The 27,897-nt window shown below is 42.8% G+C and overlaps 3 protein-coding genes across 15 annotated transcripts; 2 read left to right on the forward strand and 1 right to left on the reverse strand.

Moving 5' to 3' along the window:
- The first annotated feature begins 9,813 nt into the window (after positions 1–9,813).
- On the forward strand, positions 9,814–12,753 carry LOC122623934. Its single transcript, XM_043803322.1, has 4 exons — positions 9,814–10,031; positions 11,686–11,823; positions 11,887–12,010; positions 12,372–12,753. Exons 1-4 carry the CDS (start codon positions 9,867–9,869, stop codon positions 12,686–12,688), a joined length of 744 nt encoding a protein of 247 aa, XP_043659257.1. The 5' UTR covers positions 9,814–9,866; the 3' UTR covers positions 12,689–12,753.
- A 339-nt stretch (positions 12,754–13,092) lies between these two features.
- On the forward strand, positions 13,093–21,868 carry LOC122623935 (casein kinase II subunit beta). 11 transcript variants are annotated; one of them, XM_043803327.1, is made up of 7 exons: positions 13,093–13,228; positions 14,009–14,084; positions 14,346–14,448; positions 14,527–14,718; positions 15,431–15,620; positions 15,714–15,795; positions 20,643–21,867. In XM_043803327.1, exons 2-7 carry the CDS (start codon positions 14,013–14,015, stop codon positions 20,709–20,711), a joined length of 708 nt encoding a protein of 235 aa, XP_043659262.1. In that variant the 5' UTR covers positions 13,093–13,228; positions 14,009–14,012; the 3' UTR covers positions 20,712–21,867. The 11 variants fall into 11 exon arrangements, with proteins under 11 accessions (XP_043659262.1, XP_043659265.1, XP_043659259.1 ...); XM_043803330.1 differs by lacking the exon at positions 13,093–13,228 and adding an exon at positions 13,433–13,450 and having other exon boundaries at positions 20,643–21,868; XM_043803324.1 differs by lacking the exons at positions 13,093–13,228; positions 20,643–21,867 and adding exons at positions 13,445–13,481; positions 18,932–19,009.
- A 428-nt stretch (positions 21,869–22,296) lies between these two features.
- LOC122623932 (endoplasmic reticulum chaperone BiP) lies at positions 22,297–27,734 on the reverse strand. Of its 3 annotated transcripts, none has more exons than XM_043803319.1 (3): positions 27,494–27,734; positions 25,514–25,659; positions 22,297–25,083 (listed from the first exon to the last, which is right to left on the reverse strand). In XM_043803319.1, the coding sequence occupies exons 2-3, from the start codon at positions 25,636–25,638 to the stop codon at positions 23,238–23,240; spliced, it is 1,971 nt and encodes a 656-aa protein (XP_043659254.1). In that variant the 5' UTR covers positions 25,639–25,659; positions 27,494–27,734; the 3' UTR covers positions 22,297–23,237. The 3 variants fall into 3 exon arrangements, with proteins under 3 accessions (XP_043659254.1, XP_043659253.1, XP_043659255.1); XM_043803318.1 differs by lacking the exon at positions 27,494–27,734 and adding an exon at positions 26,919–27,074; XM_043803320.1 differs by lacking the exon at positions 27,494–27,734 and adding an exon at positions 25,918–26,068.
- Positions 27,735–27,897: the final 163 nt, after the last annotated feature.

Consider the following 27,897-nt stretch of genomic DNA (forward strand, 5'->3'; position numbering starts at 1 on the left):
TTCGGTTGGCTATCAATGCTTCATTTATGAAGTTTATCACTTTGATATGAAGATTACTGAGGGTTTCGTTTAAGAAGACAAGGATTTCCCTTTTTTAAAAAGTAATTTGATACTTTAAAGTTTTTCTTAGGTTTTACGTTGAAATTCATTGCATTTTAAGTTATCATTTGGGAATCAAGTTTGTCTGAAAACAGAATGCTGACTTATAACGTTGGATTCTAATAATCAATTTAAGTTATTCTATGTTCCTCGCCCATCTTTATTGATAAGGTTATATCTATAATTATAATTATACTATAATTTCTATTTAAAGGAGTTGCAAATAGCTAAAGTAAAATCACTTTAGATCAGTGTTTGCGAGTGATTACTAAGAGTATGTAAAACCCCATGTTAAGATCTCTCTTTATATCTACCACCTATTTCCCTCATCATTGTCATAATTTAGGATCCTCTCCACAGCTGTTCTACTGCTTCTGTTTCCGCTGCGCACGAGGCAACTTCCGGCTTGTGGATCCTATCCTAGCCGGCACTTACCTATGAGGTCCTGGGCTCAATTCCAATTTCTGCTGCAGCTGAAGTTTCGATTCCCGATTCCGAACTCAATTTCAATTCAAATCGAATTCAAAATCAAAATTCCGAAGGCTGACAAACAGGATGCGTTAGCGGCAACTTTCGAAAACAGTTGCACTTGGAACGGTGGCCGTTACGATGATGTTGTTGCTGCTGCAGTTGCTGCTGCTGCTGCTGATGCGGTTGCTGTTGCTGCTGATGCAGATGCTGCTGCGTCTGTTGCTGATGATGCTGCTGCAGTTGCTGCAGTCCGCTGATGTTGCCGATGGGTTGAGGAGGGGGGCGTGTTGCACGCGGTCAACAATTAACGATCGCAAGTGGAGCACACACAAAAGAAAATGCAAACAAAAACAACAACAACAAAAAAAACAAAGAAAAGGACACAAAAAGCGTGTTGATCACTTTGCTGCTAACCGTTTTCCCAGCGGTTCTTTACGTTCCGTTCCGTTTCGTTTGACGTTTGCTTTACGTTTGTTTACTTGTTTGTGTTTTCCTATGCGGTTTTTACATATGTAAGTTGGCTAATTTGTTCGATTTGTTGCCGTTACGCTCGCATATATCGTTTATATCTTGATAATTTCTTTTTTTTTGTTTGGTGTTTGTGTTATTTGTGATTTTCGCAGAACAACGAGGATCGATCGCGCCTGGAGGAGCAGAAAGAGGGAGCAACGCGTCTGCTTCGCGCCGTGGTTTAGCGCCGAATGCTGCAGACACCTGCTTTCTCGCAGCGGAACACTTCGCATGCGCAGCAGCAGCAGCAACAGCAGCGGCAGCAACAGCAGCAGCAGCAGCGCGACGTCAACGGCGGCAGCGAAATTTCTTCTTTCCATTCCATTGAGGCCTCCACTGAGGCAGTCGGCCAAGTGCAGCGCCAAAATACGATGCCAAGTACGACTTGTTCGAGTACAGCTTGCCGGCTCATGTTGCATGTGGCTGTTGCTGCTGTTGCTGTTGCCAGTTGCTGCTGCCTGTTGCCTGTTGCTGCTGCATGTTGCTGCTGCTGCTGTAGTTGTTGTGGCTGCTGCATGTTGCTGCCGCTGCTGGTGTCGCTTTTTGGGCCCAAATGTTGCCATTCCTATTGTTGTTGCAGATATTGCTCATGTGGTTGTTGTTTGGGCCATGCTGTTGCTATTGCTGCTGTTGCTGCTGCTGCTGCTTGTGGCATTTCCCCCAGCCTTCTGTTTGTTTACACTGGGCAGCAGTTAGATTTACATATGTACATATATGTATGTATGCAGTACACATGTATGTGCGTACCACTTTCAGTTACAGCAGCAGACGACTTCGTTGACAATTGCATGTGGCACAGCACAAGTCCTCTAACTGTTTGCACTTTCTATTCCCCTCCTGCCACCAGCCAACAGCCAACAGCCACCAGCCACCAGCCAACTGCTTGCCACACTGACCAAGCCCACAAGACTCGGACTCCACAATTATTGAGTGCCACTGCCCATGCTCCAGTTGTGGCAAGCAATCAAGCCGAGCAGCGGGGCAACGCGTGTGTGGGCGCCCTTCGATTGCCGCACGCTGCGCTGCCCCGCAGTGGGTGGTGCCCCAAGTGGGTGGCAAATGGCAAATGGGTGTTGCAAGTTGGTTGGGGTGGCAGTGAACAAGTAAAAACTGACACACAAACAAGTGCGGCAGAGATATCGTGGTTTTTTCTTTCCTGACTCCCTCTTGTAATGTTTCATCGACTGTGCCACTTTTCCATAAAATATTTTTGCCAACTGCCGCATTTGGCATTGTCGAGCAACACAACACAGCACAACAACAAAAACTGTAACACCAGCCACTGCAACAACAACAACAGCAACAAGCACAACAACTGTACGCCACTTGCTCTCGTTGCAATAATAGGATGAGCAACTGCAACACCAGCGACAACCAAGCCAATTGATAACCAGACGGCACAGTGGGGCAAAAGCATTCATCTCTCTCCCATTTCCTGATTTTTAGACCAAGCGAATTCTGCATTGTGGTCAAAAACTTTGGAAATAATGGTTTGAATCTAGTTGCTAAATTAACTGCGAATCAACTGGCATTCTAAATTGAAGCTTCTCAATTTTTGCAATTTTTTTTTTATTTTTGCTGACTAAAAATACGAAAATTAGCCAGAAATGAATATATGATATCCCCCAAAAAGTTGTAGAGATCGTAAGCATTGATAAGTAGTTAGATTACAAGTAGTTAAATTAATTCGATCATTTTTAAGGCACTGAATCCTAAATAACAAAAATAAATGCTGAATTCCGAGATCATATCATTGTATTGTATTAAAAATTAACCAATTTTCAGGGATCAAAAAGGAAGCGAAATGATGCATTTAATAAGAAATCATTTAGTTAATCAGCCGCATATGATAGGTAAATGTTGCCAGCAACATTTTCACAATGCTGCCAATTTGAAGGCCATAATGTGTGGATGGCTTTAATGATGACTTCAATGACCCAATGACCCACTGTGCGCCATGCCCCATGACGATTCCATGTCGTTCCGGAGCATTTCATCGCCATTTCGATGCCACTTGGTAGTTTTGAGTTTTTAGGGGCGCCTTTGGCGCGTCCAACTCGCGATTCATTCCTGTTTGCTAAATATGACCAAAAAGACCCGTTTCGAAATTGGAGTAATTTCGATTGGAGTCACCCGTGGTGGTGGCCAGTGGTGCAGCCAGCAGAGCTGCTCCGGTTCCGCCAGAAAGTGGCGTCTATCGCTGCACACATTGCCACATTGCACACACCACACACAGCACACATTAAGTAACACGCGCCATTCAGTCTGCCGTCCACTAACTTGGTCTGCTAACTTGGTCAATTACTGCCGATTTTGCATTCAAAGCAAATCCAATCCCAGCGGAAGAACCTGCAGCGCATGCATGGTATGTGGCATGGTGGCAAGGTGGCATGGTGGCAAGGTGGCATGGTGGCCGGGTGGCATGGTGGCAGCATATATCATATAAAGAAGGGCAGCAGGCAACTCGCTAGCTTCTCTGGTCGCACGCCTCACGCATCTTAAGCGGCATCGCGAGATGTCTTATTAAAAGTATCTTGTTACTTTCACCATCCACCGCCGACTTGAATTGCGCTTCAATTTCTCACAACTTTTTTTCCGTTTTTATTTTCTTACTTTTTTTTGTTGTTTTTTTGTTTTTTTCCTCTTTTTGTTGTATTTTGTACGGGGGGCTATGGGCTTGTTGGCTGACCAAATGTGGTGCCTGGTGCCACATGTGTGTTTGTTGTTCTTGTTGTTGTTGTTGTTGTTGTGCGTTGCAAAAGGTCTGGGTGAAAACGAGATGCCGGCGGAGCAGGTCGAAGTACGTCCATCGGGATTCTACGGTTCTGGCGGCTGCAACGCTGAAGCTAATGCAACATCAAGTAGACACATACATATGTACATACATGCTTATATGTACACACATACGTACGTAAGTTGCCGGGCCAAAATCCTCTTCGCCACGCCGGTTTTCTAGCCAACTATTTGGGTCGCTCTCACAATTTATTGGTTTAGTTTTCATTGCATTGACACTTCATCATCGCCGGGCAAAACAGCCTGCGTTTGTCATCTGTCGCGCTTGCTGCTGCTGCTGCTGCTGCTGCTGTTGCTGCTGTTGTTGCTGCTGCAACTGCAACGTGCTGCGGCTGCGGCTGCTGCTGCTGTTGGTATAACCTTTCGGCTGCATGGCCAGCGCCCAGAGGGGTTACAAGGTGGCAATGGCAGATATCGACCAAAGTGAAAACGCCGACAGCAAACAGCAACAAGTGCCACGGCAGCAGCAGCAGCAACAGCAGCAGCAATTGCTGCGAGTGCAACTGCAACAGCAACAGCAACAGCGGCAGCAGCAGCAACGTGTGTCGCCACAAAGCGGCAACTGCAAACAGTAGCAATAGCTGCCATTAGGCCATGAGAAGACACTTTTTGTGCGCTGTGGGCGTGGAAATATTAAGCGGAGAAGCCGCCACCCAAGGGAGCAGATTTGGTTTGGGCGCTTAAGCCACAGCCGCCGCTACACTGCGAGAAAAGTGCAGTAATCGCGAAAGCAGTTTGTGCTTTACTGCTCAATTCAGTGTATTACAAAATGTAACCTTCATGATGTTCTTAAAGTTCTTTTAAATTATAACTTATAGCTTAAGTTCGTGATTAAGAACTTGGTTTTGGTAATTCAATTCGAATTGAACAACAGTTCAACAGATTCTTTTAAAGTGTAGGCGTGGCAGTTCCATATTTTTAAACGATTTTTAGTACAACCTTTCACTCTACGAGTAATGGGTATTATAAAACAACATTAAAAGTCAATTAGCCGCTGTCGAAAACGATTCTCCAATCGCACCAGTTCCATGTCCGCTGCCACTTGTCCGCCTCATCCGATTCCATACCATATGATACGATCCGATTCCATACGATATAATACGATCCCATCCGATCCTATCCCATCCGATTCGATTCAAACCGATCCGCTTTGCGATGCAGCAATCTAAACCAAGACAACGCACACACATGTAGTGAGAGTATCTCGAGTAGCTGGGAGTACTTCGGGGTATCTGAGAGTACGTATCGCGGCATCCCAAGTATCCGAGCAAGTATCTTGGCCTGCGGCCATATCTTCAGCCTGGAAATCGAATGGAATTTCAGGTGCGGACGGACCCCATTCGATGAATGGCTGGATGGGATCGATCCGTCGATCGATCGATCGATGCGAGTCGCTTATGAAAGTTCCGCAACAAAAACCAAAAAAAAACAATATGTATGTACACTTTTCGGATACTTTTGAGCTACATTCTCGCCATGAAAGTTTTTATTTCTGGGAAATGAAACGGAGAACTTTCATATCGATGGGTTGGGTAACACTTTAACAAAAGGCGCAACTTAATTTGCCCGAAATATGAGAGATATGAGATATGACTCTTCTAAACCGAAAAGATAACCAGCTTAATTACGCTCTTAAAATTGTCTTCAACCCGCAAATCATTTCCCTTGTTAAGCACATAATAAATTTAGTTTTCACTCGTAAAATAGAAACCGAAAATAGTTATATACTTAGTGTAAATATTTAGAGATCATGCAAAATGTCATCATAAATTAGATGGACCACTTGACTGCGCTGAACCTAACCCTCATATTGGGAAGATCGCTTTGAAGAGCATCGTAGATCACTTTCCTCGTTTTTCCACCACATTCCGCGCATTTCCTTTCCTTGGGGCCCAGCGATTTCGGTTTTCAGTTTTCAGTTTTCAGTTGACCCCAGTCCATCAGGGGGAGCACATTCCCAGACCCAAGGCATCCAACTGGTGACCAAGGCGTTGACATTGGAGATGGGGACGCAGTCTGCGCCTGTCTGTGGTGTTTGGGCAGTTGGGGGAGTCTGTTGGAGTCTGGGGAATCTGGGGAGTCGGACAGCTAGACAAACACACCCACTTTCCAAATGAAAACAAAATCGCGGACCACCAAATAGCAGCACGAAGTCGCCTCCATCCCCTGGCCCCCCACATATCCATTTCCATTTCCATTTTGTTTTTATTTCTCTACTCCATAGCCATAAAAACTAAAAAAACCAAAAACCAACGAGTGTCTGAGTGCCGCAGACGACGATCGTGAAATATCGATGCTGAATGCGCCGCGCATGCGCAAACAAAACGGAACCCACTTGATGGGTTTATGTTTCTCGGACCAGCTTGCTCCGGCGACGGATGATGGATGGTGGCCATGGGAAGGGCACGCACAGACCCCAATCCCCAATCCCCAACGAACTTCCCCCTTTGGATACCCCGCAGATTTTCCAGCATTTACGGGCTTGTGTCGCTGCATAATTGAGCCGGTGGCCAGCGAAAACTAGCCATGATCGGTGTACGGTGCACAGCACATGTGGCATCAAGTGCACTCCAAGTGTAATCCCACACTGGCTGGGAAAGCCACACGCACTCGAGATCTGCAGGAGGAGCAGCTGATGGCCACCACTCCACGCCAGAATCATGCAGAATCCAGAGTGCAGCGTGGGTAAAAGTTGATTTACTTGCAAAGGCCAAGATCTTAATGGCTTGGCTTAGTTGCGAGAATGGGCTCAGATTGCAGCTAATTGCGAGGTTTCCAGTGCAAAAAATGATCTAATAATATCTTTAGAATATAAGCAACTATATAATTGTTTTATATAGGTATATAGGATGTGTATGATGGAATAAGTAGCATGTGTTAATGTAAAGATATATCTTTAAGATGCGATTAACTCGTGTATCTATAACATTGTTTTTTAAAACTACAAGTGGAGGTCTACAACTAGTCGATATCTTGGACTCCAAAGTTTTGGATAAAAGTGTATATATGTATATATGTGCATAATGTAGGTATGTGTATATTTGCAATAAAACGAGAAATTAGCCTATCGCGCTAATCAAGAAGGTCCATTGTCTCGGCAGCCGAAAGTTGTAGTGGCACCATAATCCATCGGCCTGCTCCCCAGTTCGGTATGCCATTAACGAACCCACCGGACGTGGACGTGGACGTGGACACCATCCACATCCAACAGCGTCCAGCTCAATTTCTGCGTTAACGTTTTTTTTGTATTTTTTCTTTGTATTTTTCCACCAATTTGTTGTTGTTGCGTTGTATTTTTGCCATTTTATGTGGCTGTTGTTGCCGATTGCTTGGCAGGCTTCGCAGGCGGGCATCGATCAATTGCAAATAGAAAACAAATCTCCAATCAGCCGAATTGCTCCCATGGCTTGTCCATGGGCGGGGGATCGGAATGAAGGGGGGGCGTCGGCATTTCCAAAGGGGTTAGGTTGGCTAGATGGGTCATCAGCTCGGCTTGCGGGTGGCCAGTTGGCCGAAAAGAGACAGAAGACGCAGCGATGCTGCGAAAGAAAGTGTTAAGACCAATTTGGAATATGCGCTGGTGAAATTTAAATCATTTTCAAATTTAATTACCGGCAAATAAACGTTTGACATTCCACACCGCACCGCGCCAGACATTCCGTCGACTGTCACCTGTAGCTCAAGCTGAAGCTTAGCTCACCTGTGGATTCCGACTCCGGCTGCACAGATTTCAGTTGCCCCACCTGTTGCCCCATTCAGCGGATTTGGATTCGGATTCGGATTCGGGTGTGGCACTCCCAGTGTGCGAGGCATTCCGATTCCGGCTGCAGACCCCCATTTATGTGGCCAATTCGGTTGGATGGATGGAATGGATGGGATGGATGGATGGATGAGCGGCTGGCGTGTCCGAAAGATCTCAGCCAGAGTCGTTCATTGAGTAAACTCGATGGGCAGCCGGATGAGCACACTGCGAAAAAAACTTGTGGGAGCAGTAACAGTAAGCAACATTTTATAAAAACAACCAACTTTATAATTCCCAAAGCAGTTCTATAACCTCTCAATTAACCTTTACCTATTTTATGCGCAGTCTAATTTATTTTAAAATGTCTTACTCAAATTATAAAATATATTTCAATATTTTAAGCACTTTATAGATTTCCTTGACATCATCTTTAGTTAATAAGGCTTCAAAATGGTTGCCCACATATGGGTTAAGGGTTTGTGCGAATGATGGCCTACTTATTCGGTTTCTCTATCTTTGCACCTCCCCGCTGATCCTGCCCTTTATCCGTCCTTGATCTTGGTTTTCATTCATCCGCACGCACACACACATACATGCTCCAGTTAGGAAGAGAGAGAGCGCGAGAGAGAGAGCCGAGAGAATGGAAAGGAGAGCTGGAGAGCGAAAGGAGCAGGCGACATTTCTTCGATTGCGCGCACTTGTTGCTTTAGTTCGTTTTCGTTTCATTTCGTTTCGCTGCCGCATTAAGAACCGCTTTTCGCTTCGGTGCGTCTGCGATGGCGAAGGAGAGCGAAGTGGAGGGGAAGGGGGGTGGCGGCGGCGAAAGGTGGGAGAAAGGCGATGGCAGGGGCGAGGGAAGGAGCTGCCGTAGAAGCCGGAACTGGCCGCTAACGCATCGCATCGCAACGCAATGCGGCGACGAAAGTTGCGCCGCTTTTTTGGGCTGGCCAACAAAAAACCAGACGACTCCAAAAGAAATGAGAGAAGCTACAAAAAAAAACAAAAACAAAAAAAGACGATGCAAAAAGAAGCTAAGCTTGCAGACGCAGGCGGAAGAAGAAGCGGCGGCGGCAAAAGTAGCAACCTTCGAGGATGTCCAGTTTCATTCCAGTCCGGTCGTGAAAATGCCGCGCAACTCGTTTCGCAATAAAGAGAAAGTGTCCAGCGGATCGCGCTGTTCGTTCTGGCGATCGTAAAGAATAAATTTGCTGGCTATTAAAATGTTTCCTGTTTCCACTCGCCGCCGCTCACCGCTCGCCACTTACCCTTCCCGCACACACTACCCCGAAAAATTCGCTCTCCGTGGCGAGAAAGTTGCCTGGAAATCTGGAAATCTGCATCCATGCGACAAGTGAAAACAAGATGCAGCCAAAAATACCTACCCACCCCCCCTTCTCCAGACTCTATATATTTCCATACACGTATATATATAATTATTTATTTCTGTGCATTGGAAGGCGTTGACTGGACTTTACTGGCAAACGGACGTTACAATTGATAAGAGCGACTAACTCACCCGCGCTCTTGGAAAGAGAGCAAGTGCATGGGAGTAAGGGGAGCGGAGAGCGAGGGGAGAAGCAGCGGCGACTGATTAAGTTCCAATATTAAACTGCTGGAAAGAGATGGCATCGCCTTGGAAACCCGCTAAACTTTCGGTGCTAGCGATTCCAGGAAGTAGTGGAAAGGAAGGGCAAACCATATCCTGGAATCATAAAGTTTGTATGTAAAGTTTGAACAATTTAATGCTGTGTATTGTACTTAAATGGCAAGTCAACATGTACTTTTCCCCCAACCCAAATCAACTCCTATATATAGCTAAAATCCAGCCAAGTGCTCAGTAATGTCGCATTTATTTCCAGCCACCCGATAATGACCCAGCCGCAGCTATTCCCATAGAATTCTGTGGCAATAAGAAGGCGCCTTATCCGCAAAAACATCCGAATCCGTTGCGTTCCGATTTGTTCTGCACTCGGAAAAGCAAATCTCAACATTTGAGTGGTTCAAATAATTCAAAATAAACCTAAAGACACTTAAGCAGCGTAATGATACTAAGCACTTACTCACCATTCCAAAATTTATCTTCTAAATGTTCCAATATTTTTTTACAGTGTACCTGCTGCTGCTGCTGGATGCTAATGTCGCATGTTGCTCGCGGAGATGGCGCAGTGCCATCGAAAACAGTGCCAGCTACAGCGCAACGGAGATCGAGCGTCTGAGAACGCCGGAAGATTGACGACAATAATCCGGAATAATGCCAGCGATCATGGGCAGGAATGGATCGCTCCTGCTGATCGCCGTGCTCCTAATCATCCTGGATGTTTTGCTCACCCCAGTGGATGGCAATCTGTGGACACGACACAATAGCAATGCCTATCAAACCAGGAGGCGCTCAGGTCCCAGCAATCGGTGTCCCAAGGTATGTACTCCACCCATTAGCCCCTCCCATCAAGGTCAACTAAGCACATATGTAAATACATATGTATGGATGACTGTAGTTCAAAGTATGACTCAGTCTATTGCCCGCTAAGGAAAAAACCCCTTATGAAATTCAAATTACCACTGAAACCCTGTCATCACTATATATTAGACTTGCTAGAGAACATAATAGCATTTGTTTCAAAACAACCGGATATTAAGGTCACCTGGCTAAATGGCAAAGCGAATAGAACGGCAGACAGTCGAGGCGATCCATTAGATAGTCGGGCGCAGGTGCAGCTCTGGATGTACAGGTTACCGTCCCTGGTCACGTCCCCGGCCTCTCCTAACTGGATCACTTTCTTTGGCAGCGCTCCGATTCGATTTCATTCTAAGCACAGCCGCCGGAGGAGGCGAGCATCTCAAGTCCAAAACCAACCCAAAAGCGAGTCAAGCCCAAAGACTCATCAATATGCCGGACATATTCCAAGTCGCTAGTGATGACACCTTCTACTTAGCTGGCGGAAATAACTGCGTCTACAGCTGATCTTCCTGAACTGAAACGATTTTGTGGCTATAAATCTGAACTCTAACCTTGAAGATGAAGTGCAATATAGTGCTATAGAAGTAATAATAGATTTGTAATAGATTTACCTCTATCCTGCCCCACTGGGTAATCCATCCACGTGCCATCTCTAGCGAGTAGAATGAATGGGACATGAAGCGAGCGCAGAAAGAGCCAGGCAGAAGAAATGGGCTCACACCGATGCCAAAATCAATCACACTTTCTAAGTGGCTCAGACGTCGTCTGAGTCTCGCTGTCTTCTCTCCACTTCACCCCTCTCTCGCCACCCCTGCTTTCTACGTCTGCATCTCCGTTGGCGGCGACAATTGCACTTTGATGCAGGTGCAGTTCGACAAATACTGCTACGAATACAAATACCGAAAAGCGAGCCAAAAGCCAGAAAACAATCAGCAAGAATAGACAAAAGACACGCACGTAGAGACCCGAAGAAGGAGACGGCGGGAAGACAGAGGCCAACGAGGAGAGGGGGGACCGAAGTGAAAAGGGGGGTGGTGGGAAAGCGGGGGGCGACACATGCAGTGCAATGCGCTTTTGAGGCGCATCAATCAGAGGCTGTCTTGCGTCTGCATCTCGCGTCTCCGCGTCTGCGTGTCTGCGCGTCGCGTCTTGCAAGACAGCGAAAGAGACGGCAACAGCGGCGCAGAGAGAGAGACGGCCATAGTGACTCCTCAATGAAATGTCAGTAGTCAATCACGGTGACAGCGCTAACGGCTTTCGTCGTCTGTCGCTTCTTCAACTCTTTCACCAACCTGAAGTTTGTTTTGTTTTGTGGTCGCCAGGGCAAACAATGTAAATACATGCAGCTACCCAAAGGGGGAGGGGGGTGGGGGATTTTAGCCAAGAGTCATTTGTGGCCTAAGCGTTTATTGCGCTTATTTATTAGCAGCCTTGTCCTCACAAATGTCATACTAATGCTCCTACACTTAACTTTAAACGCATATATGTGTTGAGGCTTAATCGGCAAACCAGGATCTCAAGAGGTGCTCCTGTTTCTGGCAAGCAATAACATTATAAAGATCACCTAACAATAGTATTATAACTTATTATGGTTGTCAAATTTCCCTTATAGGTGGGCGCCATTAAAAACTTTGATTTGGAACGCATGATGGGCTGTTGGCACGTGGTTCAGTATTACGCATCCACAGAGGAACTTCCGGAATACGCGTGCATGCGCAGTCACTTCTCCTTCTCCAAAGAGGATCAACATGTGAGTGGCTGCAAGGATCTCCATACCCGTCACAAATAATAGTTGGATTTCCAATTCAATTAGATAACGATGAACTTTAGCTACATATTCGCGGAGGATCCGCTGCGCGAGAAACTGGTGGGCAACATCACCTGGATGATACCCAAATTCGAAGAGCCAGGACATTGGCAGCACACGGAGGACATATGTAAGTGAAGAAAATCTTTCTACAAACAAATTTCAAACGGAAACGCTTTTAAAATGTAGTTTAATTGTGTTAGTATGGCAACTATTATGGCTTTTTTCACATTTTGTTTTGTTTAATGTCATTAGGAATTAGTTTAAAAATATAACTATAACCTAATGTGTTGCTCTAGTTGTTAATTATGGTTAAAAGTATGTCATTGAGTGCCTGTAAGTATGCAGCGGAATTTACTGATTGAATATTTAACTGCATACTTTTGAGAGCAAATATATTTACGGTAAAAATTCAATCTGCCCGGGTTTAAGATATAATTAAACAGTATTTATATGTCTATACGCATATAATAGAAGATACCCCCTTCCAGATGAGGGCATCTACAACACATACGTTCTGGACACGGATTACGACACCTGGGGCCTGGTGATGCACTGCGCCGAGAAGAAGAAGCAACCACGTTACCTGTCCGCACTGCTTTTGTCCCGCAAAACATCGCTGGCCGACAACGAGATCAGCTTCCTGCGCGGCAAGTTGCCGCAGGATATCGACACATCCTTTATGTTTAACATCGGCCAGGAATCGTGCGACAACCTTATGGAATCCAGTCGTGACGATCCCCTGGCGTATGTGGTGAATGGAAACCAGAGAGCCAAGGAAATCTTCAAGATTGTCAATAAGCTGTGACAGTGAGCACATGCACATAAATATAGACGTATTATTAGTCTAAATAATCATCTAAGAAAAAAATATTATACCAAAAATCGATTTATTTTGTCGATAATAAAAATTTAAAAATTCACTTTCAAAACTTTCAACGTAGTGTGACCATACAACTGATACAAAATAATACCAAACAGTACTAGTGAGACCATCTTGCTATACGTAACCAGTAAATCGATAGATAAATAGTAAAACTGCCAACTAAATGCGTGTAAGAAAACATGTTTAAGCAAAAGAGTTCATTTAAAAATAATGCCACGTTATATTAAGTTAATTGCTTTCCTGAAACAGTGTTTCAAGCGCGCAAGCCATACAAATCGATACATCGCTTAGCGATGACACGGCGTCACGTAGATTGGCAATCGCCTGCGGACAGCGCAGGACAGCGGTTATCGATAGTCGCGATTGCATACCTGGTACCATCGTCTTCGCTACAATATTTGCCTTTACCGGTTCAGCTGCATTGCAAAATTCAATCAATTTGCGTAATTATTAACAATTTAGGTGAGTGCTGGCCACTGGAAGACAGCCGCAGCGGAAATAATGCAGAAAAGCAAGTCGGTGTGCGTTGGATTGCGCTCATCAGTGTGAAGGCGTGCGTGTGTGCACGTCTCTATGTGCGCTTCCCTGTGTGTGTGTGTGTTTGTGTGTGTGGCGCCTGTATATGTGTCTCTTTTTTTCTCAATTGTCACAGTGTGTGCTTCTTCTTGCTGCTCGGCACATTTTGTATGAGCGCTTGTCAATTGTCAAAATACGAGTATAAAAATTTATTTTTTTTGCCCCCTTTCCCCCATCCACGCGAACGGTGTGATCATCGCAACGGTGTGATCATCGAAAACTAGTAACATTACACAAGCAACGAGAATCCCACGAAAAACCGAAAACAAAAACCCCAACAGCCAATCCAACCAAAAAAAGAAGAAAAAAAAAAAAACGAAAAAAAGCGGAAAAAGAGAGTGTGGTGTGTGCGAGCAACAAGAAGCGGAGCCAAAAGGAAACGAAAAGAAAACGGGGGGCTGGGGAAACAAGAAAGTGGAAAAACTTTCGTCAAGTTTGCGTTCCATGGTATTTTAACAATAAATTCCGAACGCCAGCACAAATTACGCAAAATAATCCCCTTAATGTATGTAATAGTGCGTGAGCGTTTGCCTCAGTGTGCGTGCCATGATTGCATGTGTGTGTGTGTGTGCGGGTGTGCATGTGTGGTATGCGTGTGCAGGATAATTTGTCAGCAAGAAAAAGAAGAAAAGATGAATTAGCAACTCTATTCGCTTATCTTTGCAGCAAAATGAGCAGCTCCGAGGAAGTCTCCTGGGTCACCTGGTTCTGTGGACTTCGTGGCAATGAGTTCTTCTGCGAGGTGAGATATCTTCATCATCATCAGCATCAAAGACGTTTTACCCGCGATAATCGCGTTATCTAAGCGCGCGCTATAAGTGCAACAATTGCAAAGTGCAGCCCTGAATCTCTGCCTATACGTGTGTTCTTCTGTGTGTGTGTGTGCCGCAAGGTGGGGCAATACCGTGCCCAACTGTACACACATGCAGATACCCCACGATATAGCAGATATATGGGGGCATATTCCAGAACACATCCTAATTGCATACGCTTTCGTTTCCAGGTGGATGAGGACTACATACAGGATAAATTCAATTTAACTGGTTTAAATGAGCAGGTGCCCAACTATCGGCAAGCATTGGACATGATACTGGACTTGGAGCCGGGTAAGATCAGAATGGGATATTTCCCCATCAAAATCTAATGTATGTATAATGTATCTAATGTGCCTTTCCAATCCACAGAGGACGAGCTCGAGGACAATCCCCTGCAGTCCGATATGACCGAGCAGGCCGCCGAGATGCTCTACGGCCTCATACACGCCAGATATATACTAACAAATCGCGGCATCGCTCAAATGATCGAGAAATATCAAACTGGCGATTTCGGACATTGTCCACGTGTCTACTGTGAAAGTCAGCCCATGCTGCCATTGGGTGCGTAAGCAGATCCTTGATTAATTGCTCTTACCAATTGCTCTACCTCACATAATATTAATCTTTCTGCTTGATATTGATTATAATCTGGAAACAACATATCCACGAGCAACCTCGTGCTGCAATCTCAAAACAGTACTTACATTCTCAGAAAAGATCAACGCGTTCATAAGTAAAACATCTATTGGAATTTCCTGAATAGCTTTCCCTTGGGGCTTTCCCAGGATATATCAACGCGTTCTTAAGATCTCTTCAGTAAAGTAATACTTCGATTCGCTGTTTTGTTTTTAATACTTAAATAACAGAAACCTATATGCAATGCCTTCGCAAAGCTTCTCAATCGCCAGACGTAAATAATAATAAATCATTCCCGAAACTTCCTTAAGCGTCGTTATCGATCAAATTAGACATTGCTGAATCAAATTCATGCACAAATGCAAGATAAGATTTCAATTTGTAATAAACAAACTGTCCCATAACGCAATCTTGTGCAATAGACGTGCCTTGTAAACATTTCTGCGAATGCGATTGGCAACCTATTTAAATTTCTATAACTTCTGCTGGAACTGAACGTGCTTAAATGATTATTATTGAGGGCATGTTCAGTTAAATCAATTTAGATACGTATGTTCCAGATTCTCACAAACAATTCGCTAGGTCTTAGATCTTTAAGATGCTCTGCCACTGCTCTAATCGTCTTGTTAATCCGCAGGTCTGTCGGACATCCCCGGCGAGGCAATGGTGAAGACCTATTGCCCCAAGTGCATTGACGTGTACACACCAAAATCGTCGCGCCACCACCACACCGATGGCGCCTATTTCGGCACTGGATTTCCACACATGCTCTTCATGGTGCATCCCGAATATCGTCCCAAGCGTCCTACTAATCAGTTTGTTCCAAGGTGAGTTTTTTGCCGCTTACTGTACCCACACAAATTGTTGACATTCTCTATATTTTATGTATCCTACACGACGACATCTTGAACAACAAATAGGCTGTATGGCTTTAAAATACACAGCTTAGCTTATCAAATTCAGCTGCAGGCAGCAGCCAATTTTAAAATGCCACTACGAGCGGTAAATTTAAAACTTAATAACTAGCTATTAGTGTCCTATCCACCGTTTACCCCACTCCCTCATCTTTTTTGTTGTATTTTATTTTGGAATCTAAAAATCTATATATTGACTAAAAACCAAAAACAAAAAAAAAAACGCCACCTAAGGATCATTCAACTAAGCATATAAATATATTATATCTTTTTTTATTTGTTTTCTCTCCCCACACATACAAAACCACCAAACCAACCACCACCACCACACAAAAACCAAACCAAATCAAATCAAACATCCATAAAATCCGATCGACAACCTGAACCTGAATATGATTATGAATCGAAACATGTCTCTGCCTGTCTGAACAAAACAAAAAATCAAACCTATCGATCTACAATCGATCGTTCCAATCGATCGATTCTTAACATTGGGTGTAGAAAAACTAATTAAATAAATCCACCAACAACAACAAATACTACAACACAAACACATACGCACGAACACAACAACAACAAAAAACAACAAACAATCCATTCAACTGCATGTAAACCAAACAAAAACAAAAATCGAAATGTTAGTTTACAACGGGAAGACCGATAGACAGCAACACACAACAACAACAACCACAACCACACTGAGAGACGGAGAGAGAGACAACTGTATTGAGGTTTTTTAACGCTAGGAGCAAAGTTTCATTTATATAAATATAAAAACTAAAAAACAACACAAAAAACAAAAACAAACTGCGTTTATATTTAAAAGAGAAGAAAAACAAAATAAGAGAAATTAAACATTCAACAGAAGAAATTGTATAACAAAACGAAATATGTAGATGAAAGGACACACAGACACGCGCCGATTCATTTAGAGCACACACTCGAAACATGTGGAAACCTCATGCGATTTTGATTTTTATTTAAATCACTGCAACTTCTTATTAATCTAATCTTCATGCAAACATTCAGAAACATGTATTAAGTTAGCTTTTAGTATTACCGCTGAGCAGGAAATCCTTCGCATTGAAGTTTAAGTTCAAGGACTATACAAGCATAACTCTCAAATACACACACATACACCCACACACACGCGCTTATATATATTATTTGCTTTAGTCAATTAACCAATTACATATGTGTTTTTACCTGTTCGTTTCGTCACTTTTGATGTATGTATGTTTTTGTGTGACATTTTACAACACTGGCGGTGCAACACTTGACCAAAAACAAAAGAAGGAAAGAAAACAAACAAACAAAAGAGACTCGAATTAGACAGAGAAAGGAGAGAGAGTGTGTGTGAGAGAGAGAGAGACAGAGAGAGTTAGAGGTATAGCGATAGGTAAGAAGAAAGTAATTTAAAGTAGAGAAAACAACGATATAAGCAACATAGTACTTCCAAATAATAAAGAACACAAATAACGATCAGCATTTATGTAAACGACAACGCAAATAAAACCCTGTATAAATCCCATAGAGCCGCCCAAACCCGCGAAGATTCCCAAGAAAGTGGCAGGCAAGATAATTAAGGAAGAAGTTAACGAAACCCCAAATCCCGAAAAAGAAGTAGCCGCAAAATCAATGAAACCAACAACAACATCCGGTACAGTCATTCCCATCCATACACCCACCCAACCACTGACTCGCACACACACAGACGCACAATCACACATAGATACCGAAATCAAACCCCCATCCCCCACTTACCACCCACAATCACAACAAAACACACAGAATGAAAACAAATGAAGAGAAGCCACCGCTTGGAAGATAAGGATGTGGATCGAAGAAGAGGAAGAAGTATGGCATCTGGACACGAGCATCGAACCGAACGCATCAAACCCCAAAAAGCCCAATCAGACACACACACACACACACAATCAAACAAACAAATACATGCACACCCACACACACACACTCATGAGCATGCACGGACAAGCAGACAGCAGAAAGCAAAAGAATGGCAAAAGGATCCTTTTTTCATGATGTGCACACACTGTAATCCAACCGAATGTTGCGGCAAGTGTTGCCTTATCGTTCCCAGAAGCAATAACTAACTTGTGGCAGTGTTCAACAATCAATCAAAAACGCAATAAGAAAAACGAATGACAAAATAAATCGAAAAGTGAAGCCAGCATTAAAATTCATTGCAGATTGTGTGTGTTCCGTAAAGTAAAAAAATAGAAAAAAAAAACAACTACAAAAGAAGCAAAAACGTACATAATACATACATATATAGCTTTGGCTTTGTTCCAGTTGTAGCGGCATTAATCGGTATAGTTTAGTTTTTTAAGGGTCCAAAATTGGAATCTTTTCCATTTCAAATTCTACTGAATTCAACTCGCCCTCCCCCTTGTTGTTCTTTTTTTTTTTCAATTCTTAACTCTAAACGTATTGTATGTAGTTGCAAGAGAATTTTCGCCCAATTGTAATAATGTAGAGAATTGCATTTCTTCTGCCAAAACGAATTAATTCAATTTGTTTTTTTTTTTATGTTGTTAAGATCAATATGAATATTTGCGTAATTAGGAAGAACGCAAAACAAAAACACACAAACAATAAAACGAGAAGTGAAGAACGTTTTTTAAGAAAATTAGAAATAAAGTATAAATATATATATATATGAAAATCTATATAGAGATCGATAGAAAGGCCGAGGACCGTTGATAAGTTAATCTGAGAGTGTGCAGAAAACTGTTTACAATTAATTGATGAGAAAATAAAACGAAACGAGAAATGAAAATAATGGAGAACAAAAGTAATAATAACAATAACTAAAATAAAAACGAAACTGATATTTAATACAAAAACGCCGTCTATCATTTCGCGCCACTTTGAATTCAAGTATTTGAGTGTTCCCTCATTTGAACGCCTCACAAGATCCTCAAGAAAATATTATTATATTATTTTTGAAAATCTTTTCTTCTTATACATTACTCAAAAAGATTCGATTGGATATGATAATTAGCTTGCAAGAAACATAAAGAAATCTGCCGCTTGCGTCTTTCGTTGCCCTTAAAGATTTTCAATACGCACGCACAAGGATTGTAAAATATGTCACCGCAGTGTTTTATGTTCCATGTGCCCACGCCATCCTGGGTATTTTCGTATAGCATTTTAATTTGATTTCACTTTTCCATATGCTTCGCTTTTTGCACCTCCCCAAGGACTATATTGCACTCTGTCAGGAGATCCTGAGTCGTCCTGATCCCGAGGCCGAGGCCGAGTGATCGTCGTTGTTCCATTTTCCACAGACGAACTTCTCTAGCTCGCCCAGAAACATTATATTTCGAGAGATATTGATCAAATATTTTATATGCTGACTAAAAAAAACTAAAAAAGAATTCAGTTTGACAGTTTTTTATGTAAAGTTGCCAGATGTTTTTAGTGATTTAAAAAAAAGAGTTCAAATAGATTTAATTTTAGCTTTGCCAGTTCGAAGAAATAAGATATAGGTACAGGGCCATGAATTGTAAGCTTAGCTCGAAATAAATTGAGCTGGAGAAGTTCTACTGCGAGTATTTCTCGATCCATTCACCCACAACGACGATGCACTGCTACATATACCGGGTGCTGACAAAAGCTGGCTGCTACAGCATCCGCCTGGCCTATTTTAATTTATATATCCTTCCCCTCCAGAAATAACCTGCTTAGCGGCCGATCCTAATGCGAATGTGAAACGAATACGGCAACGAACATGAATCATGTGAACAAATAAATATGCTAAACTTATACATTATTGGTTTATTTTTATTAATAACTTAAATGGGCCCAATCATGCACCTCACTCGACACATCCATACACATACAAATGTACACTACGTTTGGAACTGCTTGCTTCTCCTTCTCCATTTCCATGGACAACACCGTAACCCCCCGAAATTCACTGGCCCTACTTACCACTTACACCTGCGTGGGCGGAAACTCTAGAGATTTAATAATATTATTTCAAAGTGAAGAAGCACTTAAAATATACTTTTTGAAGCATACTTTTGAGAACCTTTTCTTTAAAAGCTTATTGGTAGCTTAACATATTAAATGAAAAACATTCCAGGTGAATTTGAAAAGTACACTTTTGACTTTATTTAAAACATTTTCGGTGCTTTTAAATAATTTAAGTCTCTAGAGATTTCGCAAGTACCACAGAAACTAAGGTAAAAACAAATCAATTGGAACATTAATTGAAGCACACAGAGACGCAGAGACACACACGTAATGAAGATTACTTAGAATTTGGAGATTTAGAAGGACATTCATATCACCGCTCCGTTTTCCCCGGATTTCCCATGGAACTTTTCCGTTGGCTCGGCCAACTCATTTGGTATAGACATTCACGGTTCAGATCAATATCCTGAAGCCATTTCCATACCATTATAATCTCAAACCGTTTTCCCATTTCGAAATAAAGTTGCCTGAGTCACTCTTAATGCAATTATCTATACTTTTTCATAGATTTGACAAAACATTCAAATACATATCTAAATCTGAGCAACAACTTTTTCAAATTGAAGTTCATAATTTTTCATTTTGCATTCGAATTAACTTTCCCCAACCTGTAGATACTAAACCAATTTTACTGTTTCGACCAAGCATTTTTAGAAATTTACAAAGTTTTATTTGTGAGCTTGCACTAATTTTGATTCTGCCGAATTTGGAAAGACGGTTGTATTTACACCAACTTATTCCCACAATTGATTGCATTGATAATTGATGTGTGCGTTTCTTCTTTCTCTTCCGCTTTCTTTTTCTACTTTTTGCTCTCTTCCACGTTTTTTACCCGTACGTGTGTGTTTTCTTATCGTTTGTTTTTCCAACAAAACAACAATTCGCTATGATCTGATCCGATTTGATAATGGCAATTCGCTGATTCCCGTGCAGCAACGTGGTCAGCCGCCCAAGGACGAAGAGCCTGAGAATAATGCCGATACGGTCCCCAAGCGCCTCTAAGCGCAAGCAGTGCATCCAAGCAGTGCAGCCAAGCAGTCCAGCAGCCGATACAACCAGACACAGACCCACACACACACACCTGAAGACAGACACAGATACAAATACACACACACACACACAGGGCGGCCCACACTGAGGAAAAGAATTTGGAGATAGACAGGAAGGACCAACATCAAAATCTTCAACGCTGGATCCGAAAACAACAGCAAATCACCCGTTAAACACATACAGACATACAGACACACACACACACACACAGTCAGCTCCTGTTCGAAAAAAGAAGGAAAGTAGGATCTGGTGCAGTGTGTTCAGAGTTTTGAACGCAAAGGTAAAAATGAATCTAATAACCAGTGCAAAATTGGATAATGTATTATTATTATTATAGTTCTTGTAGTTCTTGGTTCTTGGTCATTGAATAATTTTAAGTCATGCGTTTTTTTTCCCCTATTTACTATTCGAGTGCATCAAATGTGCTACTTTCAAACTACTTATACTTATATTTTATTTATTTTTGAAAATTGTTCCCGAATTGACAGTTATTAGATTACTTTTTACTCTGGTCACACTGAACAGGTGTCGTCAACTATATTCTTTGCATTTTATTTATTAAGTGAAATGAAAGGGGCTAAACCGATTTAGATATGTAGTATCTTTAAAATATTTAGTCATGTGGCCGTATACCCACCTTTGTTCCCTCATTTCAAAATCCTCCCCTCCCGCCCGCAAAGAGCCCAATTCGATTTCGAATCGCCCAGCCTGTTTGCTTCCTCTTCAAAGCGTACTACTTCAAGAACTTGCATATGTCGAAAGCGGAATGCGGAAAATCTACAACAACAATAAGAACAGAAAACAAAAACCCAAAACTGAACGTGAGCCGAATTCGAATGCGAAAACGTTCGGCGTTCCCTTTTTTCGAAATCTGAGAGTGCATATACTTATATAGAAATACATATACATATAACATATAAACAATATACCGTTAGCTTATTTATATATGTACACACACACACACACACATACAACATACACACAGACACATGCAGACCTGTTCCCAAATTCGAATCGGGTTTAAATTGAGCGAAACCGGAAATGCAGTTGATTTTACAGCCCAGCGAAGCCAAGAAATTGAAAATTGAAATTCTTCCATGGGGTAAAAATCGCCGCTCTTCCGAGTTCGTCGAATTCAAGATCGAATACGAAATCGGGAACAGAACTGATATTTAACACAAACAAGAACAACAAACAAAACTAAACAAAACGGAAACAAACAAAATATTTTATGTATTTTTTTAATGTATTTAAGAATAATTAAGATTAAAAAAAAGAAACAAAAAACGAGAGAAAGCAGTTGGCGTAAGATGATAATGCAGTTATAGCAAAAAGCAAAGATAAGGTTAATATGTTGCGCAAGGAAATGAGAGAAATGATGAATTGCGATGCCAGCGAATGGGGAGAAAACAATAAAGATGAAGAAAAACGACAAATATTGTTATTTATTTTTGGAAATATCTTAATCTTTTTCTCTGTGTTTAGCGAAGAAACACAACACCCATTTATATTCTCTTGCCCAATTGAAACAAACAGATTTAATTTTTTCCATTTTTTTTTATTTTATTTTTAAATAAATTAGAAAATTCTTCGTAAAATCGAAGAACCCATTTATGAAGCCTGGCCCGAGATGGTGTTAGCCGTAGCTTTCTAGTGGTTTCCTTATGATTTTGTGGTTTATCTCTTGCTCTTTTGCCGTTTGCATTCTCATCGACCTATTCTCCGCACGACCCGCAGCTCCCTGTGCTCCTCTCCCTTCTATATCTCATCAATATAGCCCGATTTGCCGACATATTCGCATTGCTATACAGATAGATATCAATATCAGTGCCAATATGCCCGTGGAATTCGGACCATTACTCGCTTATACATATAACATTTGTCTTATTTGTTTGTTTGTTTGTTGCTTCCGCTTTACATATCCATAGGCTAACGCTAACCTATTGATTTGCGACTCCTCGGGGATTTCGGGGCTTACAGTCGTCACAGTTATGTGTATAGATATATAAAAAAAATTTACAGTTTTACATAATTATGCAGCTAACGTGGGGGAAGTGGGCGGAAGGGCGTGAGAAATGCGAGGAACACTCGAATAAATCGTTATTACATTTCTCATATTTTTTGCCGACAAAAAAATACTTTAAGTTAAAGTGTAGAAAAAAAAAATGTATAAAAAAAGGATTGTGTGTTTTTCATTTGTTTTGTTTTCACGTTTTTCTAATGGATTTCTTTCTGGAAAATTTGCCTTAAAGGTCGAATGGATGGGAGATGGCTGCTGAGGGCTGTAAAGTAGTATTATCTTTTGCTGTTGTGATCTCTGCTATATCTTCGTCTTCTTCTTGTTGTTGATGTTGTTGTTGTGGCTACTGCGTTTGCAATTAAGTTAAAATTGTTTTTTCAGTCTGAATTCCAACACTATGATCTCGAATGGATGCGGGCTGGGCTGTGTGTATGTTATGTTGAGGAGGGGTGGCCATCTTACAGCTCGTCCTTGAGATCGGCATCATCGCCGCCCTCTGGAGGAGGAGCACCGCCAGCACCCTGGTACAGCTTAGCGATCACGGGCTGAACGATGGCCTCCAGATCCTTCTTCTGCTTCTTGTACTCCTCGGGATCGGCATCGGGATTCTGTTCCAGCCACTTGATGGACTCATCGATGGCCGACTCCAGCTTGGTCTTCTCCTCGTCGCTCAGCTTGGCGCCCAGCTTGTCCTTGTCGCCGATCTGGTTCTTCAGACTGTAGGCATAAGACTCCAGTTCGTTGCGGGACTCAACACGCTCCTTCAGCTTCTTGTCCTCATCGGCGAACTTCTCGGCATCGTGGATCATGCGATCGATGTCCTCGGGCGTCAGACGGTTCTGGTCGTTGGTGATGACGATCTTTTCCTTGTTACCGGTACCCTTGTCCTCGGCACTGACCTGCAGGATGCCGTTGGCGTCGATCTCGAACGAAACCTCAATCTGGGGAATGCCACGGGGTGCTGGTGGAATGCCAGTCAGATCGAATTTGCCCAGCAGATGGTTGTCCTTGGTCATGGGACGCTCGCCCTCGTACACCTGGATGGTGACAGTGTGCTGGTTGTCGGAGGCAGTGGAGAACACCTGCGACTTCTTGGTGGGGATGACGGTGTTACGGGGAATCAGCTTGGTCATCACACCGCCGACGGTCTCAATACCCATGGTCAGTGGGTTCACATCGAGCAGCACAATAGCATCGGTATCTTGTTCGCCAGAGAGCACACCAGCCTGCACAGCAGCACCGTAGGCCACAGCCTCATCGGGATTAATGCCTCGGGATGGTTCCTTGCCGCCGAAGAAGTCCTTGACCAGCTGCTGTACCTTGGGGATACGAGTGGAGCCACCGACCAGCACAATCTCGTGCACGTCCTTCTTGTTCATGTCAGCATCCTCGAGCACCTTCTGCACTGGCTTCAGGGTGGAACGGAACAGATCCAGGTTGAGCTCCTCAAACTTGGCACGGGTCAGGGTCTCGGAGAAGTCATCGCCCTCGAAGAAGGATTCAATTTCGATGCGCACCTGGTGGGAACCAGACAGGGCACGCTTGGCCTTCTCAACCTCACGACGCAGCTTCTGAACAGCACGGTTGTCCTTGCGAATGTCCTTGCCCTTCTTCTTCTTGTACAGCTTGATGAAGTGATCCATCACACGCTGATCGAAGTCCTCACCTCCCAAATGAGTATCACCGTTGGTGGCCACCACCTCGAACACTCCGTTATCGATGGTCAGCAGGGAGACATCGAAGGTACCGCCGCCCAAATCGAACACAAGCACGTTCTTCTCGCCCTCCTTCTTGTCCAGACCGTAGGCAATAGCAGCAGCAGTGGGTTCGTTAATGATACGCATCACCTGCAGACCGGCAATCACACCAGCATCCTTGGTAGCCTGACGCTGGGCATCGTTGAAGTAGGCTGGCACAGTGACGACGGCATGGGTGACCTTCTTGCCCAGATAGGCCTCAGCGGTTTCCTTCATCTTGCCCAAAACCATGGCGGAGATCTCCTCGGGTGCGAAGACCTTGGCGCCCTGCGACGTGTCAACGCTGATATGGGGCTTCGAGTTCTTCTCGACAACCTTGAAGGGGAAGAACTTGATGTCGTGCTGCACATTGGTGTCGGACCACTCGCGACCGATCAGACGCTTGGCATCGAAGACCGTGTTCTCGGGATTTGTGGTCAACTGATTCTTGGCGGCATCTCCAATGAGACGCTCACCGTCAGCGGTGAAAGCGACGTAGGAGGGAGTGATGCGGTTACCCTGATCGTTGGCGATGATCTCAACGCGTCCATTCTTGTACACACCAACGCTGTAAGGAGAATATGGGGGAGAAATATTTAGATCAGTACCGAATCGTAAATTGAAAGTTTAAAGTGGCCCGTGATTGTGATACACGTCTACACGTGTGAGTAAACTTGAACTTGAATCTCTAGCTACAGCGAAAATTACTTATTATAATGAGCACGTGGAAGTGTGTCAGCTAAAATTACAAGTATAAGTGCATAGATTAAAGTCCAGTTTCTTAAGAATTGGTATCTTAAACAATCGTACGTTATTTTTTCATTTCAACTTTACGAAATCTTAAATTATTAATATTACAATGACTTGTAATAAAATAACACGACCCAGGAGTACTTCGTGTTACGAAAAACAACTATAGAATTTATGATCACTGTATAGTTTATGATCTAGATATTTCAAGGGGATTTGCTATCGATGGAAGAGCAGGTCTAACTTACCAAGAATACGTGGTGCCCAAATCAATGCCGATCACTGTGCCCAGCTCCTTGTCCTTCTCCTTCTTTTCCTCGCCCAGCGAGAGGCCAACGAAGGCCACGACAGCCAGTAATATGCATAACCTCATATTGAAGATCTCTCAGGAAAACTGCAAATAAAAAAGGGATAACGTTAATTTTCGCCCAATTATTTCAAGCTCGGCTTTTTGTACACGTCAACACAATCACACGCGCACACACACACAAACATTTATGGGCACAGTATTCTTTCTCCCTCTCTCACTCTGCGAGAGAACTACTACTGATGACGTCGGCCAGATTGTCAACTGTCAACATGTACCGTTAGCTGTGCCACTTTGGCAACCTTATTATTTAAACCACGATTCTACCAGTATCAGTATCAATACCTTTTCTTTAAGTCAAGATCAGTTAAAAAACACGTCTACTCCAATGGCTAACTGCCCGGCAACTGCTAAGCGGTGCGCTCATCTCGGTTCTGCTGACATTGACCGACGTCGACGTCGCCGGAAAGCGAGAGAAGGAGAGAGAGAGCGCGCGAAAGAGCAACCAAATTTGTATACGTGTAACATTTTTCTGGTTCTTTCTTTGGACAAGAGGGCGACTGCTGCCGGCGAGAGAGCGGCCAAATAACTGGTTTAATTCTTTTCGTACTTTCACGCACTCCGAGAAAGTCCCCCTCCCCACGCACAATTCTAGAAGGAAAGCTGGCTTTGCACAGCTGTTTGTAGCTTAACCACTCAGGTATTTTATTCTTTTGTTACTATGCCGCACTGACGTGTACTTTGCGACCAGCGGCAAAAGGCACAGAGAGAGAGAGCAAAGCGATGAGCTTATAAATCTGCCAAATAAATGACGTGTACCAAGCAGATTGAGCGCACACACACGCACATAGATAGCCCTACTCCCACTCACACAGACGCCTAAGTGCGCAAGCGCTTTGCGGTCTATCAAAAAAAAAAAGTGCATGCTAAATTAACCGTAAATTACTGTAAGAAGAAAACAATAACTTCACCTATGTAAATGCAAACTTAAGATGTAAGAAACTAATACAAAGGAGCAGACAAAGTTCATTCACCGAACTTGTCATTTGTATATTAACTAAGTCGTGCGTCACGACCACCACGTCATTGGTTGGCCTCTATTGGATGCAACTATAAAAGAACATAAATTTACACGTTTCTATTTCTTTTTGGGCACGTGCTGGCAAACTTTTTGTGGCAGACCCCTTTTACTTTTGCCAACATGGCGACCGTAAAGTTGTAGTGTATTGGTGTTCCTCTTAGCTTCCCGTTCCTTTTACGAATATTCTGGCAGTGCGGGTGCAATTTGCAACTATGGTTGCTAACGTTCAGCTTGTATTTAGGCCTTTTTTGTAACTAGCACTTACACTTATCGCTGAGCGGATAACAATTTCGGATTTGTTTCGATTTAATGTGCTTTCTCGACGCTTCAAACTGAACTGACAGAGCCGTAGAATATGTGGCTGCTGCTTTTCTGACTTTTTTGCCGGCGCTTTCTACGCACGCACACAGTTGCACGCTGAGGCACACACACACACGTGCAACTCTGGGGCCGAAAAGACACGTCAGTGGTATATCAGTGTTGGAAAGCGTGCGTTTGTTGGTCCAACGAATAACCGCTTTTTGAATATATTCATTGATTTCTAGACACTATAATTGTGTTACTTTTATCAATATCGAGTTGATTTTAAGATTTTGTGGCTATGTGTAAAAAAATATTTACTGTTACGAAGCAAATGTTTTATATTATTCTTTCTATTAACACCTTTCTGTCAGTTCAATTAAAAGCTGAATAGTTGACTCAACTTTGTTATAAAAAAAAAACAAAAAAAGCTATAACTTTATCCAAGCCAGTTAATTCCTTGACGCACACACCAATAACATATTCAAAAAAAAACATACACTTCTAAAACAATTCATAATACTTTTTTCGTATACTTACATTTTCTAACTAAAACTATTAAAAAAAATGCACTTATTTAAGTAATTGTCACTTTTTGTCACAGAAGTATTAGTCTTTGTTGTTTTTTGGCTTGGTTTTAATTGATCTAATGGGAATGTAACGATTTCTTGTTTATATTTGCGGTCACAGCGCGTTACGTTGTTCTTGGGGTATAAAATTGTATTTAATAATTCGCGTTTCTCTTTTGCTGTGCTGTTATTCCTTGTACTTTTGTTTTGAAACTGATTTTCGCTCTCTGCTTTCCGGCTATTTATTGCTCTTCGCTCCGACGTACCACTGACGTGTCGATGAATTTGCATTTCTAGAAACATCGATAGGCATCTGGCAATCGAATAAATCCAACAAATATCACGTTAGACAAAAATTCTTAATAGATGAAGGTA

This window comes from Drosophila teissieri, chromosome X (genome assembly GCF_016746235.2).
Source record: "Drosophila teissieri strain GT53w chromosome X, Prin_Dtei_1.1, whole genome shotgun sequence".
In the NCBI taxonomy this organism is placed as follows: Eukaryota; Metazoa; Arthropoda; class Insecta; order Diptera; family Drosophilidae; genus Drosophila; species Drosophila teissieri.

Coding starts and splice junctions, on each gene's coding strand:
- LOC122623934 (XM_043803322.1), top strand. CDS start 9,867: ATGCCAGCGATCATGGGCAGGAATGGATCGCTCCTGCTGATCGCCGTG. Junction 10,032..11,685: donor CCAGCAATCGGTGTCCCAAG/GTATGTACTCCA, acceptor TTTCCCTTATAG/GTGGGCGCCATTAAAAACTT. Junction 12,011..12,371: donor GCAGCACACGGAGGACATAT/GTAAGTGAAGAA, acceptor ACCCCCTTCCAG/ATGAGGGCATCTACAACACA.
- LOC122623935 (XM_043803323.1), top strand. CDS start 13,453: ATGAGCGCTTGTCAATTGTCAAAATACGA. Junction 13,482..14,008: donor TGTCAATTGTCAAAATACGA/GTATAAAAATTT, acceptor TTATCTTTGCAG/CAAAATGAGCAGCTCCGAGG. Junction 15,796..20,642: donor TTAAAATGCCACTACGAGCG/GTAAATTTAAAA, acceptor ATTCCCGTGCAG/CAACGTGGTCAGCCGCCCAA.
- LOC122623932 (XM_043803319.1), bottom strand. CDS start 25,638: ATGAGGTTATGCATATTACTGGCTGTCGTGGCCTTCGTTGGCCTCTCG. Junction 25,084..25,513: donor TTGGGCACCACGTATTCTTG/GTAAGTTAGACC, acceptor TTCTCCTTACAG/CGTTGGTGTGTACAAGAATG.